This window comes from Podarcis erhardii (assembly GCF_964252035.2).
Source record: "Podarcis erhardii genome assembly, chromosome: 7".
Classification (NCBI taxonomy): domain Eukaryota; kingdom Metazoa; phylum Chordata; class Lepidosauria; order Squamata; family Lacertidae; genus Podarcis; species Podarcis erhardii.
The window spans coordinates 9,568,140-9,585,745 of record NC_138511.1 but is presented as its reverse complement, the minus strand read 5'-3'; the positions used below and the strand labels follow the sequence as shown (position 1 = coordinate 9,585,745).

At 48.1% G+C, this 17,606-nt stretch overlaps 1 protein-coding gene and 1 long non-coding RNA gene across 2 annotated transcripts in view; one reads left to right on the top strand and one right to left on the bottom strand.

Annotated features, from left to right (window-relative positions):
* The window catches only part of LOC309345521, a 330,624-nt gene that overhangs the window by 60,731 nt on the left and 252,287 nt on the right, over positions 1 to 17,606 (top strand). The gene's annotated exons all lie outside the window — the stretch shown is intronic.
* The window catches only part of CUX2 (cut like homeobox 2), a 264,515-nt gene that overhangs the window by 6,019 nt on the left and 240,890 nt on the right, over positions 1 to 17,606 (bottom strand). Inside the window, exons 19-20 of the mRNA XM_081868590.1 lie at positions 14,062 to 14,331; positions 10,735 to 10,923 (exon numbers count right to left, since the gene is read on the bottom strand). Coding sequence (XP_081724716.1) covers positions 10,735 to 10,923; positions 14,062 to 14,331 — 459 coding nt within the window. The remainder of the gene's footprint in view (positions 1 to 10,734; positions 10,924 to 14,061; positions 14,332 to 17,606) is intronic.

Below are 17,606 nucleotides of genomic sequence, written 5' to 3'. Positions count from 1 at the left end.
GATGGAGATGAAATTAACAACAGCTGGCTCCTTTCGATGGAGAATGAATGACACCCTATTCAGAGACGACGAGATCTACAAAAAGGCCCAAAAAACTTTGAAGGACTATTTTGAGATAAATCTGAAGACAGATGTCGACAAAAGAGTGATTTGGGACGCAAGTAAGGCCGTGATGCGAGGTTTCCTAATACAACAGAATTCTTTAAAGAGGAAGAAACAAAATGAGAAGAAAGATAAGATTTTGGAAAAAATAAAAGAAGGAGAAAAGAAATTGAGGTCTAAACCAAAGTCTCATGAGATTCTGAGAGAGATTAAGTTTTATCAAATGCAGTATATGGAATTGATGAACCAAGAGATAGAATGGAAAATTAAGCAAATGAGACAAAGGACATTTGAATCAGCAGACAAATGTGGGAAACTTCTAGCATGGCAATTGAAGAAGAGACAAAGATTGAATACAGTAACAAGTTTGGAGGTGGAAGGAAAGAATATCTACAAACCAAATGAGATTAGCAATTGTTTTCAGAGTTATTTCAGAAGACTATATGCACGAGGGCCGGAAAATGAAGACGAAATAGAAGATTTTCTTAAGAAATATGGATTACAAAAAATTTCGCAACAAAGTATGATGGTTTTGAATGAGAAAATAACAGAACAAGAAATAGAGGGTGCCATCCAAAATATGCAATTAGGTAAATCTCCAGGACCAGATGGACTAACCTCCAGATATTATAAAGCCCTGAAGGACTGGTTAATACAACCGCTGAAGGAGGTCTGTAATGAAATTTTAGAGGGGAAAAAGGCACCCGAATCGTGGAAAGAAGCATTTATCACACTTATACCAAAGACTGAGACTGAAAAAAAACCAGGTTAAGAACTACCGCCCTATATCATTACTAAATGTGGATTACAAAATATTTGCTGATATTTTAGCAAAAAGACTGAAGAAGGTGTTGGTGGAGGAGATTCACAAGGACCAAGCAGGTTTTCTCCCAGGGAGACATATGTCAGATAATGTAAGGAACATAATTGACATTATGGAATTATTAACAGTTAATATTAATACGAAGGCGGTTTTAATATTTGTGGATGCGGAGAAAGCTTTTGACAATATTTCTTGGAGTTTTATGAAGAAGAATCTCCATGGGATGGGGGTAGGTCAAAGGTTTGAAAATGGTATAGGTGCAATATATTCTGAACAAAAAGCAAGGTTAATTGTAAATAATGTGGTTACTGAAGAACTTTCTATAGAAAAAGGGACACGACAGGGGTGCCCAATATCTCCATTACTTTTTATATCAGTCCTGGAGGTTTTGTTGAATATGATTAGGGGGGACCAGCTGGTTAAAGGAATTCAGGTCGGAGCCAAACAATATAAATTGAGGGCATTTGCAGATGACCTAGTATTGACTTTACAACAGCCAGACACTAGTACAAAAAGAGTACTAGAACTAATTCAAATTTTTGGCCAGGTAGCAGGATTTAAGCTGAACAAGCAAAAAACTAAAGTTTTGGAGAAAAATCTAACAGATGTTGAAAGAGAGAGATTTCAAAGTGAAACTGGGTTAATGGTGGCAAAGAAAGTGAAATAGTTGGGGATTAACATGACATCCAAAAATGTAAACTTATTTAAAGATAACTATGACAAATGCTGGACAGAGGTAAAGAAAGATCTAGAAATATGGTCAAATTTGAAACTTTCCTTGTTAGGTCGAATTGCTGTTATTAAGATGAATGTATTGCCTAGACTGTTATTTTTGTTTCAGACATTACAGATCGTGGACAGATTGGACTGTTTCAAGAAGTGGCAGAAAGATATATCTAAATTTGTCTGGCAGGGCAAAAAGCCCAGAATAAAATTTAAGATATTAACTGATGCAAAAGATAGAGGGGGGTTTGCCCTGCCGGACTTAAGATTGTACTATGAATCGGCAGCTTTCTGCTGGTTGAAAGACTGGCTACTTCTTGAGAATACAGACATTCTGGATTTGGAAGGATTTGATAACAGATTCGGTTGGCATGCATATATATGGTATGACAAGGTTAAAGTTCACAAAGGATTCAAAAATCATATTGTCAGGAAAGCATTATACAATGTTTGGATTCGATATAAGGATTTGTTGGAAAATAAAACTCCTAGGTGGTTATCACCAATGGATGCTAAGGAGGTGAAGAAGCTTAATATGGAACCTAAATGGCCAAAATATTGTGAAATCTTAGAGCAAGAGAGTGGAAAAATTAAATTACAGAGTTTTGAGAAAATAAAGTCCAAGGTACGAGACTGGCTTCATTACTATCAAATATTGGAGGTGTTTAAGCAAGACAGGAAAATTGGCTTCCAAGTGGAGAAATCAAAATTAGAAACAGAATTGTTAGAACCCAATACTAAGAATTTATCAAGAATGTATAACCTGTTGTTGAAGTGGAATACAATAGATGAGACAGTTAAATCAGCTATGATTAAGTGGGCACAAGACATCGGTCATGATATTATGTTTGCTGACTGGGAACAGTTATGGACCACCGGCATAAAATTTACGGCATGTAATGCCTTAAGAGAAAATATTATGAAAATGATTTATAGGTGGTACATGACCCCAGTCAAGCTTGTGAAAATTTATCATCTGCCCAATAACAAATGTTGGAAATGCAATGAGACCGAAGGTACCTTCTTTCACCTTTGGTGGACTTGCCCAAAGATTAAGGCCTTTTGGGAAATGATTTATAATGAAATTAAGAAGGTACTTAAATGTACTTTTCATAAGAAACCAGAGGCATTTCTCTTGGGCATGGTCAGCCAATTGGTGTCAAGGAAGGATAGGACTTTTTTTATGTATGCCACCACAGCAGCAAGGATTCTTTTAGCAAAGTATTGGAAGACACAAGAACTACCCACATTGGAAGAATGGCAGACGAAAGTGATTGACTTTATGGGACTGGCGGAAATGACTGGCAGAATCCGTGACCCAGAGAAAGAGACGGTGGAAGAAGATTGGAAGAAATTTAAAGTATATCTTAAGAACTGTTGTAAAATTGATGAGTGCTAAAATGTCAAGAGAAAGAAAAAAATAGAATTATAGCTGTAATTGATTGATGAATTAGGAGAAGAAATTGAAAAAGAAAATAAGTTATTATTTAATCGGAGTGAAGGGTTGTTGAAAAAATTTAAAATAAGGATGCAGAGAGGGGGAGGTAAGGGGAAGTCTGAGAAAGAAGGTTTATGAAAAAGAGGATTTGAAATTATACTTGTTTATATGTTTTTGTTTGTCTATGTCTGTATGTTATTTTGTTTTAGATTTGTGTTGGAAAATTAATAAAAATTATATATATATATATATTTTTAAAAAAGCATTCTTATGGTCCTGATTTAAACATCAGGCTATAAGAAGAGGCCACTGGATTAGGCCAATGGCACATCGTCCAGCACCCAGTTCTCACAGTGGCCAACCACATGCCTGTGTGAAGCCCGCACGCAGGACCTGAGCACAACAGATATTTCCCCAGAGCCAGGCACCTTCTGCTTCTGAAACAGTGGGGATGATTCAGAACTCACCTCTTGCACAAGAAAGACACTGAGCAGAAAACTCACAAGAACACTTTAGGGGTGCAACTGATCTTTGTAATTCAGGAACAGAAAGTTCTGGATGTGTGCCCTAAATAAAGCAACGGTTTCTCAAAAGTTATCTGTGAGCTATTTTTATATATAGAGAGAGAGAGTCATACCTCATGTTACGTTTGCTTCAGGTTGAATGTTTTCAGATTGCGTCCCGCAGCAACCCGGAAGTACTGGAAAGGGTTACTTCTGGGTTTCGCCGATCTTCGCCGCTTGTGCATGCACAGATGTGCAAAATGACGTCATGCACATGCGCAGAAGTGGCAAATCACGACCTGCACATGCGCAGACGTGGGTTGCATTCAGCTCAAGTTGTGAACGGGCCACCGGAATGGATCCTGTTCGCAACCAGAGGTACCACTGTATATAAGAGAATACATGGGTGACCGAGTGCAGAATGAAGCCAGTCATAGAATCGAGGCACAAGGTTGTCAAGGATGGGCCATTTGCAAAAGGAAGTCAGGCAGCACCCTGGAGGGGAGGAACAAGGCACCCTTGAGCTTAGAAGGGAGCTAACTGGCAAATTATGTCTTTGAAAAAACTCCATTTACCCTTGCAAAAACCAGACACCACTGGCTTTTCTGGAAAGATGTTCCAGATATGCAGTGTCTCTCCCCAACCCGCCCCCAGATAGAAATAGAAGGAAAGGATTCGCTCATCCTTATTGCATATCACAGAATCTTATACAGTGGTGCCTCGCAAGACGAAATTAATCCATTCCGTGAGGCTCTTCGTATAGCGGTTTTTTCGTCTTGCGAAGCAAGCCCATTGACAGCTTAGCGGATTAGCGCTATTAGCGGTTTAGCGGCTTTTAGCGATCAGCTGTTAAGCGGCTTATCAGTGGATCAGCTGATAAGCGGCTTAGTGGCTTAGGAAAAGGGGGGAAAAACCCCGCAGGAACTCGCAAGACATTTTCGTCTTGCGAAGCAAGCCCATAGGGAAATTTGTTTTGCGAAGCGCCTCCAAAACGGAAAACCCTTTCGTCTAGCGGGTTTTCCGTCTTGCGAGGCGTTCGTCTTGCGGGGTACCACTGTAATTGCAGGGTTGGAAGGGACCCCTCAGGGTCATCTAGTCGAACCCCCTGCAATGCAGGAATCACAGCTAAAGATTCCCTGATGGATGGCCACGCAACCTGTCAGGGGTCTGCTTTCAAGGGAGGGGGGAGAGACAGGAACGTACAGACAGCCTCCTCCTCTGCTGAGCAGCTCCACGTCGTCAGAGTCTAGGGAGGGGGAACTTTCAGGAGACACGGAGGACGAGAGAAAGGGGGGATGATGAGGCAAAGGCTCAGTCAGGCTGAGAGGAGCCAAAGCACCACTCCCAGGGAAGTGGATGTACCTCTTTCGTGGCATAGCTTTGGCCGGGGAATTTCACGTAAGGATAAAAGGAGGAGAGGGGTTTTTCCCGGGCTTTTATGCTGGAGGGCAAACAGGAAGAAGGCACTTCCTGAATCTGCTAGTGATTAAGGCAGGCATGGTTTTTGGATTTCTGCACTGCACATAAGTTTTGCACTCAATAAATCCTGTAAAGACAGGCTGTTATCTTCGCGAGCAACCACACTCCCACCTCACACAACCTCTGTTTGAAAACCTCCAATGAAGGAGTTAAATACAGTGGTGCCTCACAAGACGAAAAGAATCCGTTCCGCGAGTCTCTTCGTCTAGCGGTTTTTTCGTCTTGCGAAGCAAGACCATTAGCGGCTTAGCGGATTAGCGCTTTTAGCGGCTTTTAGCGGATAAGCGGCTTAGTGGCTTAGAAAAAGGGGGGGAAAGGGGGAAAAAGTCGGAAAAACTCGCAAGACATTTTCGTTTTGCGAAGCAAGCCCATAGGGAAATTCGTCTTGCGAAACACCTCCAAAACGGAAAACCCTTTTGTTATGTAGTGAAGTTTCACCCTGGGCCAGCAGGGGGATACTGTATATAGTTTTCACTCAGGTCTGTAGATAGTTTTCACTCAGGTCCACGTCAGTTATTTTAGGCAGGAACTCTGGGCTGTTGTTGCTACAATGTTGACAGCCGGCTGCCTATAAAAGCAGGCCGGCTGAGCTGTTTGCAGTCAGTTCTACTCCAGCTTACGAAATAAAGAGCTACTTGGAGAAATCGCTGTGTCGTCTGCTATGTCAACCCACAACTTAACACTGGCGACGAAGGTGGGATGGATGGACATCAGAGCACAGCCAGATGCGGCCAGCCTCTGAACTGAACTGAATCACTGAGCTGAATCACAGAGCGGAATCACTGAGCGAAATCACTGGACAGAACCAATTCAGAGCTGACTGTTCTGGCTAGAGCACGGTGTTCCATCCATCGCCCTTCACGCCGGCATCGGAATCATGGCTTCACTTGTGCCTCTACCGCCGTTTGCGTCAGCCTCTGAATCATGGGACTCCTACCTCGCTCGGTTCGACTGCTACCTCCAAGCCAACGAGCTGACAGCAGTATCAAAGGATCGGAAGCGGGGCCTATTCCTCAGCCTCTGTGGGCCTGAGGTGTTTGAGACGGCCCGAGCATTGGTTGCGCCTGAAGCAGTCCAGGCAACACCATGGGACACAATCTAAGAGAAGCTCCGCAACCACTACACACCAAAGCCGTCCAAGATTGCTGCCCGCCATGCGTTCTACCACCGGAACCAGGCAGAGGGGGAGTCAATCAACAAATACACCACCGCCCTGCGACAGGCTGCAATGCACTGTGAGTTCCGAGACTTAGACGATGCCCTGATGGATCGAATCGTCTGCGGGGTCTGGGACATCCATCTGCAACGGCGTCTCCTTGCCAAGCCAGACCTCACGCTGCAGAAAGCCATTGAGGAGGCTGTGGCCTCAGAAGCTGCTGAACGCTCCGCCCAGGAGATCCGCAAGTCCAGCAGCCCGTGTCTTGCTAGGGAGCCAGTTCCGGTGCATCATGAAGAGGCCAGCAGTGATGAGGCATCCTCCAGTGAAGACAATGACGTGCATCAGACAAAGCGGGAGCGCAGGAAGTTCCAACAGAAGTCCAAGGGCCAACCGGAATGTGCCGGCTGCGGAGGCAACCATTCCCGTGCCAAGTGTTGATTCAGAGACGCCATCTGTAGGAAGTGTTCCAGAAGGGGCCACATTGCTAAGGTCTGCCGATCGGCTCCGTCTGACACCCCCCCTTCATCGACTCGCAAGTCCAAGTCTTCACTCCAGTCTGCCAAGGAAAGTTGTTTCGCTCTCACCAACTGCCGCTGCCCGTCCGGAACCACGATTGGCCAAACCGACTCGCCTACGCGACGCAAGCTGAACGTCACGGTGCTCATTGAAGGAGCTCCATGTGACATGGAGATCGACACCGGGTCTGCCCTGTCCATCGTGTCATGGAGCACCATCAAAAGACTGGTACCCAGAGTGTCCAAAAGGCAACTCGACTCTCACCGCGTACACCTGAGAGACTACCAGGGAAACGACATTCCCGTGGTAGGCGTTGGCCGGTTCCGGATCGCCTTCAAGGATTTTTCGGGCCTGCTCCGGTTGGTGGTGGTCGAAGGTCAGCGGCCAAGCCTCCTAGGGCTAGACTGGTTTCATGCCCTCGGCCTGGAAGTCACCGGCATCAACTGCATCTCTAACACAGAGACTGAGGGTCTGGTCAAAGACTTTGCCGAGGTTTTTGACGGCACCTTGGGGCAATATACAGGTTCGCCCATCTCCTTTAGCCTTGATCCACAAGTCGCCCCCATCAAGCTAAAGCCACGCCGGGTTCCCTTTGCTCTCAAGGCTAAGGTGGACGAACAACTGGACAAACTGATCGCCCAAGGAGTTTTGGAGCCGGTTGACCACGCCAAGTGGGAAACCCCCATCGTCACGCCTGTCAAGCCAGATGGGTCGGTGAGAATCTGCGCTGACTACAAGTGCACGATCAACAAGGCACTTCAGCAGCACGCTTATCCGGTTCCTGTTGTCCAACACCTGCTGCATTCCCTGGGTGAGGGTAAGGTCTTCGCTAAGCTGGACCTTGCCCAAGCCTATCAACAACTGCCCGTCGATGATGCCACTGCTGAAGCCCAGACGATGGTCACCCACCGGGGGGCATTCCGTTGCCGCCGGTTGCAGTTCGGGGTGAGTGTGGCTCCTGGCATCTTCCAAAGCCTTATGGAGCGTCTCCTGCAAGGGCTTCCGGGCGTGGTACCATATTTTGATGACGTCTTGGTGTCTGCAGACTCACACCAGCAGCTGTTCGAGCGCCTCCGTGCCGTGCTGACCAGGTTCCAAGAGGCCGGGCTCAAGGTAAAGAGGGAGAAGTGCCAGATCGCCGTTCCACAGGTAGAGTTCCTGGGCTATCTTATCGATGCCTCTGGCCTTCACGCGACCACATCCAAGATCCACGCTATCCAGCAGGCCCCCATCCCAAAGAACAAGACGGAGTTGCAGGCGTTCCTGGGGCTGCTGAACTTTTACAACATGTTCCTGCCCCACAAAGCCACAGTGGCTGAGCCTCTGCACCGACTCCTTAGCACTAAGACGCCTTGGGCCTGGGGTCATCGGGAGACGGCGGCCTTCAACGCGGTCAAGGCTCTCCTTTCATCAGACAGTGTGCTGGTACAGTACAGTGAATCCAGGCCGCTGGTCCTTGCCTGCGACGCCTCACCTTTTGGCATCGGTGCTGTCCTTAGTCACCGTTTTCCAGACGGAAGAGAAGCACCGCTCGCCTACTTTTCCAGGACGCTATCTCCGACGGAACGGAATTACAGCCAGCTCGACAAGGAGGCACTGGCACTTGTGGCTGGAGTGAAGAGGTTCCATGAATACCTCTATGGCAGGACTTTTGACCTCATCACTGACCACAAGCCACTCCTGGGCCTCCTCGCCGGTGATCGTCCAACTCCACCGGTCCTCTCGCCATGCATGCTGCGATGGACTGTTTTCCTGGCTGCCTACCACTACCGGCTCATCCATCGCCCGGGGAAATCGATGGGCCATGCCGACGCCCTCAGCCGTTGCCCTCTTCCAGCATTTGTGGAAGACCCGGCTCCAGCTTCATCGCTCCTTCTGATTGAGGATCTTCCGGCAGCGCCTGTATCGGCTGCCACTGTGGCCTCCACGTCTGCCCAGGATCGCACCATCAGCCGGGTGCTCAACTGGGTGTGGAGGGGGTGGCCACAAGGGCCTTTTGCATCAGAGTTCCAGCCCTTCGCAACCAGACAACATGAACTCTCAGCTCATCGCGGCTGTCTGCTGTGGGGAGACCGCGTCGTGATTCCCCAGGGACTCCGTCAGCGCGTCCTGAAGGCTCTGCACGTTGGCCACCCGGGAATTGTCAAAATGAAGGCGTTGGCTCGGTGTTACGTCTGGTGGCCTAATATGGACGATGCCATCACTGCCTGGGTGTCCGCCTGTCAAGCATGCCAAGAGTCGAGGCCTGCACCACCGGCAGCTAAGGGACACACCTGGGAGACGCCAAAGACACCCTGGTCGAGGGTGCACATCGATCTGGCTGGCCCCTTTCACGGCCGGACCTTTATGGTAGTGGTGGACGCCTATTCCAAATGGCTGGAGGTCGCCCTGATGCCCTCCACCACTACCGAAGGTGTCATCCGGGTGCTGCGAGGCCTGTTTGCAACGCATGGGTGTCCTGATGTCCTTGTCTCTGACAACGGACCGCAGTTCACGTCAGGCACGTTTGAGCGGTATCTTTTGGGACTGGGCATCCGCCATGCCCTAACGGCACCCTTTCATCCATCCAGCAACGGGCAAGCGGAAAGAATGGTGCGCTCGGCAAAAGAGGCACTGGCGCGCCTGGACCGGGGAGACTGGCATGAGCGGGTCGCTGAATACTTGTTCGTGCAACACATCACCCCTCATGCGGCCACAGGGCGGAGTCCTGCTGAACTGCTTATGGGCCGCCACCTCAGGTCACCGCTCGACCGGCTACACCCGGACTTTGCCATGGCTGAACCCCCAGGCTGTGCCAACGCGCCACGGTCATTTGTCCCAGGAAACCAAGTCTTTGCCCGGAACTATGTGGGGGACATTCCTTGGGTGCCAGCCACAATAGTGGGAGTCACTGGACCTCGCTCGTACCAGGTGGCACTCGAAGACGGACGCTTGTGGCGACGGCACATAGACCAGCTTAGGCGCAGGGTTGGGGACTTGGACACTACCGAGGCGCCCCCAACTGCGCTTGCGGCTCCAGAAGAGACACGTACAGATGGCGAGGCCCCACCTACACCTCCCTTGCAAAATGCCAGCGTGGAGCCGAACCGAGCCGCTTCAGAGGGTCTGCCAGACTTACCACAGATTCAGACCACTCCACTTGCGGAGGCTCCACCCACAGCAGCGGATCCAGAGGAGTTGGTTCCAACGCCATCTAGGGTCGCACCACAGCCTCAGCAAGAACTGTGTGGCCCTCCGGACTTGGCTACCAGTCCCCGGCGGTCTGGCAGAGTTCCCAAGCGCCCAACTTATTTAAAGGACTATGTTGTTGGACAGGTATCACTGTTGGTCTAAGTATGGGAAATGTAACCAATATGCTTTTGTGCCTAATTGAACCATTACGCGTAGTGCTGTATATAAGGAAACCATTACGATTCTAACTAACGCCTTATCTCGGTGGGGAGGGGTGTTATGTAGTGAAGTTTCACCCTGGGCCAGCAGGGGGATACTGTATATAGTTTTCACTCAGGTCTGTAGATAGTTTTCACTCAGGTCCACGTCAGTTATTTTAGGCGGGAACTCTGGGCTGTTGTTGCTACAATGTTGACAGCCAGCTGCCTATAAAAGCAGGCCGGCTGAGCTGTTTGCAGTCAGTTCTATTCCAGCTTACGAAATAAAGAGCTACTTGGAGAAATCGCTGTGTCGTCTGCTATGTCAACCCACAACTTAACACCTTTCGTCTAGCGGGCTTTTCGTCTTGCGAGGCATTCGTCTTGCGGGTCACCACTGTACGTCCAGTGAAGGAGGCATTACCCATTCAGCTCAAAGGGGAGGCATGCTGGGGGCAGGAACTTTTATCTCAGGCCCGGTCCCTTGTAGCTTTACAGCATCCCTGGAGAAGGTGTGGTCCCCACAAATCATGCCATCTCCCCAGGTGTCACTCAGCTGCTGCCTGCGACGCCGGCCCAGGAAGGCAAGCAGTTCCGGCATGGCCACCCTTCCCCTGCCTCACCTTTCTTCTCCAACTTCTTCATGTCCCGCAGCTTGTCGACATTGTGCGGGTCGTTCAGCCAGAGCTGCATGCGGACAAAGGGCTCCCTTCCTTTAAGGCTCAGCTTGTGCCATGGCTTGGGCCTGGAAAGGAGGTCAGAGACGGATCCCTGAGTCAAGCCCAGGATGCTCTCTCCAAAGAGCCGCTGACCTAGCAGGAGAGAGAGAAATGGGAAGTTCAGACTGCGGTGTGCCACTGAGCACAAACTTAACTGCAGCACTGGCCGTTTCCAGCAAAGAGGTAACATAAGTGAATAGCACCTTAGAGGGACTGTTTTGATGCTGCTGTTATCTCAGAAGCAACAGAAGTCCTTGCAGCTAGGGCAACTGTTTGTGGGTGACCCAGAGGGCTGAGATCCAGGTCTTTTGTGCTGGGACCCATAATAATAATAATAATAATAATAATAATAATAATAATAATAATAATAATTTATTTATACCCCGCCCATCTGGCTGGTCTTCCCCAGGAACTCTGGGCGGCTTCCAAAAAAACATTAAAATACTGTAATACATCAAACACTAAAAGCTTCCCTAAACAGGGCTGCCTTCAGATGTCTTCTGAAAGTCTGGTAGTTGTTGTTCTCTTTGACATCTGGTGGGAGGGCGCTCCACAGGGAGGGCGCCACTACCAAGAAGGCCCTGTGCCTGGTTCCCTGTAACTTGGCTTCTCGCAGTGAGGGAACCACCAGAAGGCCCTCGGTGGTGGACCTCAGCGTCTGGGCAGAATGATGGGGGTGGAGACGCTCCTTCAGACCAAGATTGGGTTAATTCTCATTTTACTCTGGATTTATGTACTTAAGCCTTGTTGCTGTTTCAAAAACATTGAATTCATTCAGAGTCTCCTAAATTGTTAACTTTTGTCATTTTTGGATTTACTGACATGCTCTGTATTTTGTATATTTTTAATTCCAGTGCTCTGTATCTTGATGTTTTGAATGTTTGCTGTAAGCTGCTTTGTGCACACATCATGAAGGAGGTGTTCATTTCTCTAGAAAAATAGTACTGGGTAGCACTCAGGGCCAGATTTAGGTCTGATGAGGCCCTCAGCTACTGAAGGTAATAGGGCCCTTTATATGTCCAGCTGTCCTTTGTCAACAACAAATTGTTGCTGTTTTTTTGCACTGAGTATATGCTATATGGTAATTTATGGACCAGTCCATGCAGAATGTAGGTACCCTATATATAGAAATGAGCAAACCAGTGATATTTTAGGGAGCAGGCTAGCAGGCGGGGCTCATGACTTACATCATAGGAGCCTACACAACACAAAACACTGTTGCTGTATGTAGGTTTTAGTTTATTTGTTTTTTATCTTATGTTTTGGAAATATACATCCAGTTTTTCCTCCCTTTAAACTTTTTTGGGGCCCCCAAGAGAGTGTTTAGCTTATACAGTGGTGCCTCGCAAGACGAAAAGAATCTGTTCCGTCTTCGTCTTGCGGTTTTTTCGTCTTGCGAAGCAAGCCCATTAGCGGCTTAGCAGATTAGCGGCTTAGGGGATCAGCTGTTAAGCGGCTTAGCGGCTTAGTGGATCAGCTGATAAGCGGCTTAGCGGATCAGCTGTTAAGCGGCTTAGCGGCTTAGTGGATCAGCTGTTAAGCGGCTTAGCGGATCAGCTGTTAAGTGGCTTAGCGGATCAGCTGATAAGCGGCTTAGCGGATCAGCTGATAAGTGGCTTAGCGGATCAGCTGTTAAGCGGCTTAGCAACTTAGTGGATCAGCTGATAAGCGGCTTAGTGGCTTAGAAAAAGGGGGGGGAGAGGAAAAAACCCCCGCAGGAATTCGCAAGACATTTTCGTCTTGCGAAGCAAGCCCATAGGAAATTCGTTTTGCGAAGCACCTCCAAAACGGAAAACCCTTTCGTCTAGCGGGTTTTCCGTCTTGCGAGGCATTCGTCTTGCGGGGCACCACTGTACGTAAATCTGGCACTGGTAGCACTATGCGTTTTGCTCTGTGAATTGCCATTCTAGGATTAATAATGTGCTTTCTTAGCACTATCAAATGCAAACCAAGTGGAGATGTGAAAGTGGGTCCCATGTTGGAGCTTGGGAGCCAGAGCTGGGGTCTCAGGTCTGAACCCGCTGAAGACCACTGATCTATGTAAATTAGAAAGCTGTGCATGCTTTCACACTTTTAAACTTTGTATTCATAATGTCTAGAAACTTGCTTTCTAACAAACAAAACAAAAACCCCCAACCCAAAAGTTGACACTCTGCTTCTGCAGAATCACGGGATACATTGAGCTCCTGATCTGGGACCTTAAGGTGAAGGGCAGATCATTAATAAATAAATATGTGACTGCCATAAGACAGGTATACATTACACCAATGCAAATATTATTTAGTTGGCTCAGTGGAGGTGATGCAGGCCCAGAAACAAGCTGGTGAAAACCCCAACACACACACCAACCAGTTGGTAGCTCTTCCTCGCCGCATTGCCTTCAATTTACCTCCGTGGCACTAAAATGTGCTGAGGAGAAGCCGCCATCGGGGGGCAAATCGTGACTACTACTTTTTCAGCTGCACTGGCTCCCAGTGGAGTACAGGGTCAGATTTAGATATATATGGTTTTGACCTTTAAAGTCCTTCACGGCCTAGGACCCTTGTATCTACAGGACCGCCTCTCCCGGTATGCCCCACGGAGGACCTTAAGGTCCATATATAGCAACACCCTAGAGGTCCCGGGCCATAAGGAAGTTAGATTAGCCTCAACCAGAGCCAGGGCCTTCTCAACACTGGAATGCTCTGTCTCATGAGACCAGGGCCCTGCGGGATCTGATCTCTTTCCGCAGGGCCTGTAAGACAGAGTTGTTGCACCTGACCTTTGGGTCAGAATCAGTTTGATTCCCTCCCCCTTTTTCTTTTTCCTTTCTCCTCCTATGATGAGATTGCTCCCTAATTGTTTTAATATTGTATCTTAATCTTTTAAATTGTATTTTAATCAACTTGTTTTTATTATTGGTTGTTAGCCGCCCTGAGCCTGGTCTTGGCTGGGGAGGGCGGGGTATAAATAAAAATTTATTATTATTATTATTATTATTATTATTATTATTATTGGCCCTTGTGGTCTCTTCCAACTCTATGATTCTATGATTCTATGATTCTATGATTATTATTATTATTACAAAACGTGCACTGGTTCAAAACAGAGTTTCCTGACCAGGGAAATCTTGGGGTTGTTTGCCCTAGATCAATGGCGAAAACCTCTTCATGGCCTCCGTCCATGTAGCAAGCTGAACTGGGGTCCCAGAGTACGTCGCCCCCCGCCGGCTGCCCCCTTGAGCACCCCTACCGAGGTTGTTATCCGTTAAGACCTCCTTGACCTTCTTGGTGATGGAGTAAGTGTCCAGCTCCGGCGACATGGCCACAATCTCCTGGATGCCGACAGACGCCTGGCTGCTGGGGCAGATCTTTCCGCTGAGCGAGGAACCGGACCTGCTCTCCGGCTGCTGATTTTCTTTGCTGTTTTCCAGGGCAAGGCTCAGTGGCTCAGGGGGGCTCTTCTCTTGCTCCGAGGGGCTGGGTGGTGGGGAAGGGGAAGAGCGAGCCTCCCCAGGACTGGCTGCGAACAACAAAAAAGGGAACATTGTGATTATGCGGAGGGGGGTAAGGGAATCATGGACCACCTGAAATTCAGAAAGGAACGGAACAACAACCTGCTGGTCCTGTTCTCACTGGCTAACCAGATGCCTGTGGGAAGCCAGGGAGCAAAACACAAGAGCCATCGATAGCCCTTTCTCCTTGAATCTTGTCTAACCGTCTTTTAAAGCCATCCAATTGATGGCCATCATTGCATCCTGGGGAAACATGTTTCAGAGTCCGACGATGTGCTGTGTGAAGAAGTTGACAGAGGAGAGATGGAGAGACAGACTGGCAGCTCAACGAAGCGTATTTTTATTCTGTTTTGTAATGTGTCTCGAATTGAGGAGGAGATGAGACTTTAATGCTCATTTGATACATGCAGAAGTAATCGAGGAAAATTGATAGCACCCTATGGCATGATGTTTCTCCCTCTGCCTCTTCCCACTGTTTTTTTCTTATGGTATATACAAAATACCGTATTTTTTTGCTCTATAAGACGCACCAGACCATAAGACACACCTAGTTTTTGGAGGAGGAAATCAAGAAAAAATATATTCTGAATCTCAGAAGCCAGAACAGCAAGAGGGATCGCTGCGCAGTGAAAGCAGCAATCCCTCTTGCTGTTCTGGCTTCTGTGATAGCTGCGCAGCCTGCATTCGCTCCATAAGACGCACACACATTTCCCCTTACTTTTTAGGAGGGAAAAAGTGAGTCTTATAGAGCAAAAAATACGGTACTTCTCTGCAGCTAGGTGTGTAGTGCAGTGCAGTAACAGTGATTTTATATATAAGAGAAAGAGTTTATATGATTTGCGAAGCAGCTTACAAAACAGGGGAATGTATTGAAGCATTTAGGGAACTACCTGACACTTCTACTACAAGGGAAGTTTATTTTTTTTTTCACATTAGGAGAACAATGATTTCTACTTGATCCCTTTGCTGCCATTTTTGTAAATAACTTTTTCAACAGTGACAGTCTATAAAACACAGCAAAAGAGAAGAGCAAAACAGACTGGGAAAGGGGTTGGGGAACCATACAAAACAAGATCAGGGGCTTGTCCACACATTCCCAGCATGCAAGCAAGGTTTGGGGACCTTTTTGTTCGGAGCAAAAGTGATTTAGAGGTGACCTGGTCAAATTTTATAAAACTGTGCATGGCATAGAGAGTTGAGGGAATTTTTTCTCCGTCTCTCACAGCACTAGATTTGGTGGACATCCAACGAAACTGAATGTTGGAAGATTTAGTATCACCGTATTTTTCGCTCTATAGGATGCACCCGACCATAGGACGCACCTTGTTTTAGAGGGGGAGAACAAGAAAAAAAAATTCTCCCCCTCTCTGCTCAGCGCCCCCTTCAGCAAAGTGGCAGGAGAAACGGAGACCCTTCCATTTCTCCTCCCGCTTGGCTGAAGGGGCGCTGCACAGCTCTCCCTCTCTGCTGAAGCCAGGAGAGTCTTGCTCTCCCGGCTTCAGCAAAAGGAACCCGAAGCCTCCGGAGCGCAGCAGGACCTCCCGCTGCACTCTGGAGGCTTCAGGCGGCTATCCCTGAAGTCTGGAGAGTGAGAGCGGTGCGCACCGACCCCTTTCGCTCTCAAGGCTTCAGCGAAAGCAACACAAAGCCTCCAGAGTGCAGAGGGAGTGCTCCCTCTGCACTTCGGAGGCTTTGTGTTGCTATCGCTGAAGCCAAGGAGCCTGCATGTGCTCCATAGGACGCACACACATTTCCCCTTAATTTGTGGAGGGGAAAAAGTGCGTCTTATAGAGCGAAAAATACGGTATAACTATTGTCACTACTATTAAATACCACCCTGACGATCACAAGGCAGTTTACAGCATAAAGAAAACAAAATGAAAACAGGAAATATATAACATGATAACAATTACTGCTCACCTGTCGGAGTAGTGGGTGGGATTTGCGACCCGGCGTGGGCTTCCCGAGCCTCTGAGACAACTCTCCTTGCTGCCTAGCTGTCGCTCTGCCCCCTTTCTGGCTAGCCAATGGGCGGCTGGCTGGGGCAGTCTCCCCCACAACACCTATATGCCCTGCGCATCCTCAGACCCAACCTGGGGCTGAGAGGGATGCTGTCCAATGCCTAAGCCAAGGTTTCCTACATCTGAAATTAATAAAGTTGTTGCCTAATTTAATCCCATACATTGCTGTGTCATGTCTCCTTATTTATGGAGCTGGCTCCCGGGCCCGGGGGGGAGTGGGGTTAGTGCATGGGCTTGCAAAAACCAATATCCCCACCCACCCATAAACAGATTTAAAGTCCACAGATGGTTTAATCAGCCAAAGGCCTAGTTATAGAGGGACATTTAAGACTGATTAACGGAATTGCACCCTACCATTCAATCAAATTATTCTCGTGGCAGCTTACAAGCAGAGGAAACAAACAAAAATTATCCAAAACACTGAGGATTCAGGTAAAGGTAAAGGCAAAGGGACCCCTGACTATTAGGTCCAGTTGTGGACGACTCTGGGGTTGGGGCGCTCATCTCGCTTTACTGGCCGAGGGAGCCGGCATACAGCTTCCGGGTCATGTGGCCAACATGACTAAGCCGCTTCTGGCGAACCAGAGTAGCGCACGGAAACGCCGTTTACCTTCCCGCCGGAGCGGTACCTATTTATCTACTTGCACTTTGACGTGCTTTCGAACTGCTAGGTTGGCAGGAGCAGGGACCGAGCAACAGGAGCTTACCCTGTTGCGGGGAGTCGAACCGCCGACCTTCCGATCGGCAAGTCCTAGGCTCTGAGGTTTAACCCACAGCGCCACCCGCGCCCCGAGGATTCAGGTACACACCAGCAAATTCATTTTGTGGCTTTAGCGCAATAAACCCACTCCTCCTCCCTCCTCCTATCTGACTATTTTTCTGCAGTAAGGAAAGTGACAGGGAAATGCACTGGAAGATGTGGGATAACAAATGTCGCATAAGTTCTCCACAAACAAATCAGTATGAATGCTCAGTAAACACAGCGTGTCATAAAACCTTGAGCAAACAAATCTGGAAGAATTCTCAATGAGCAGCCCCTCTGGAAGTGGTGAAACTGGAAAACAGGGGAGCACGCAGATACACATCCCTGAGTCCCCTGGCTGATACATGGGGCCAAAGGGTGCTTCCCTTTCCAGTTCCAGAACCAATTCCAGTGGGAGCCGAGAATACTTCATTGTGGTGGTGAGAGGGTGGTGGATCCATCTTTGGCTGATGAATGGGGCAGGCTGGTCTCCCCCTTGAAGTGATGTTCTTCCCAGGAG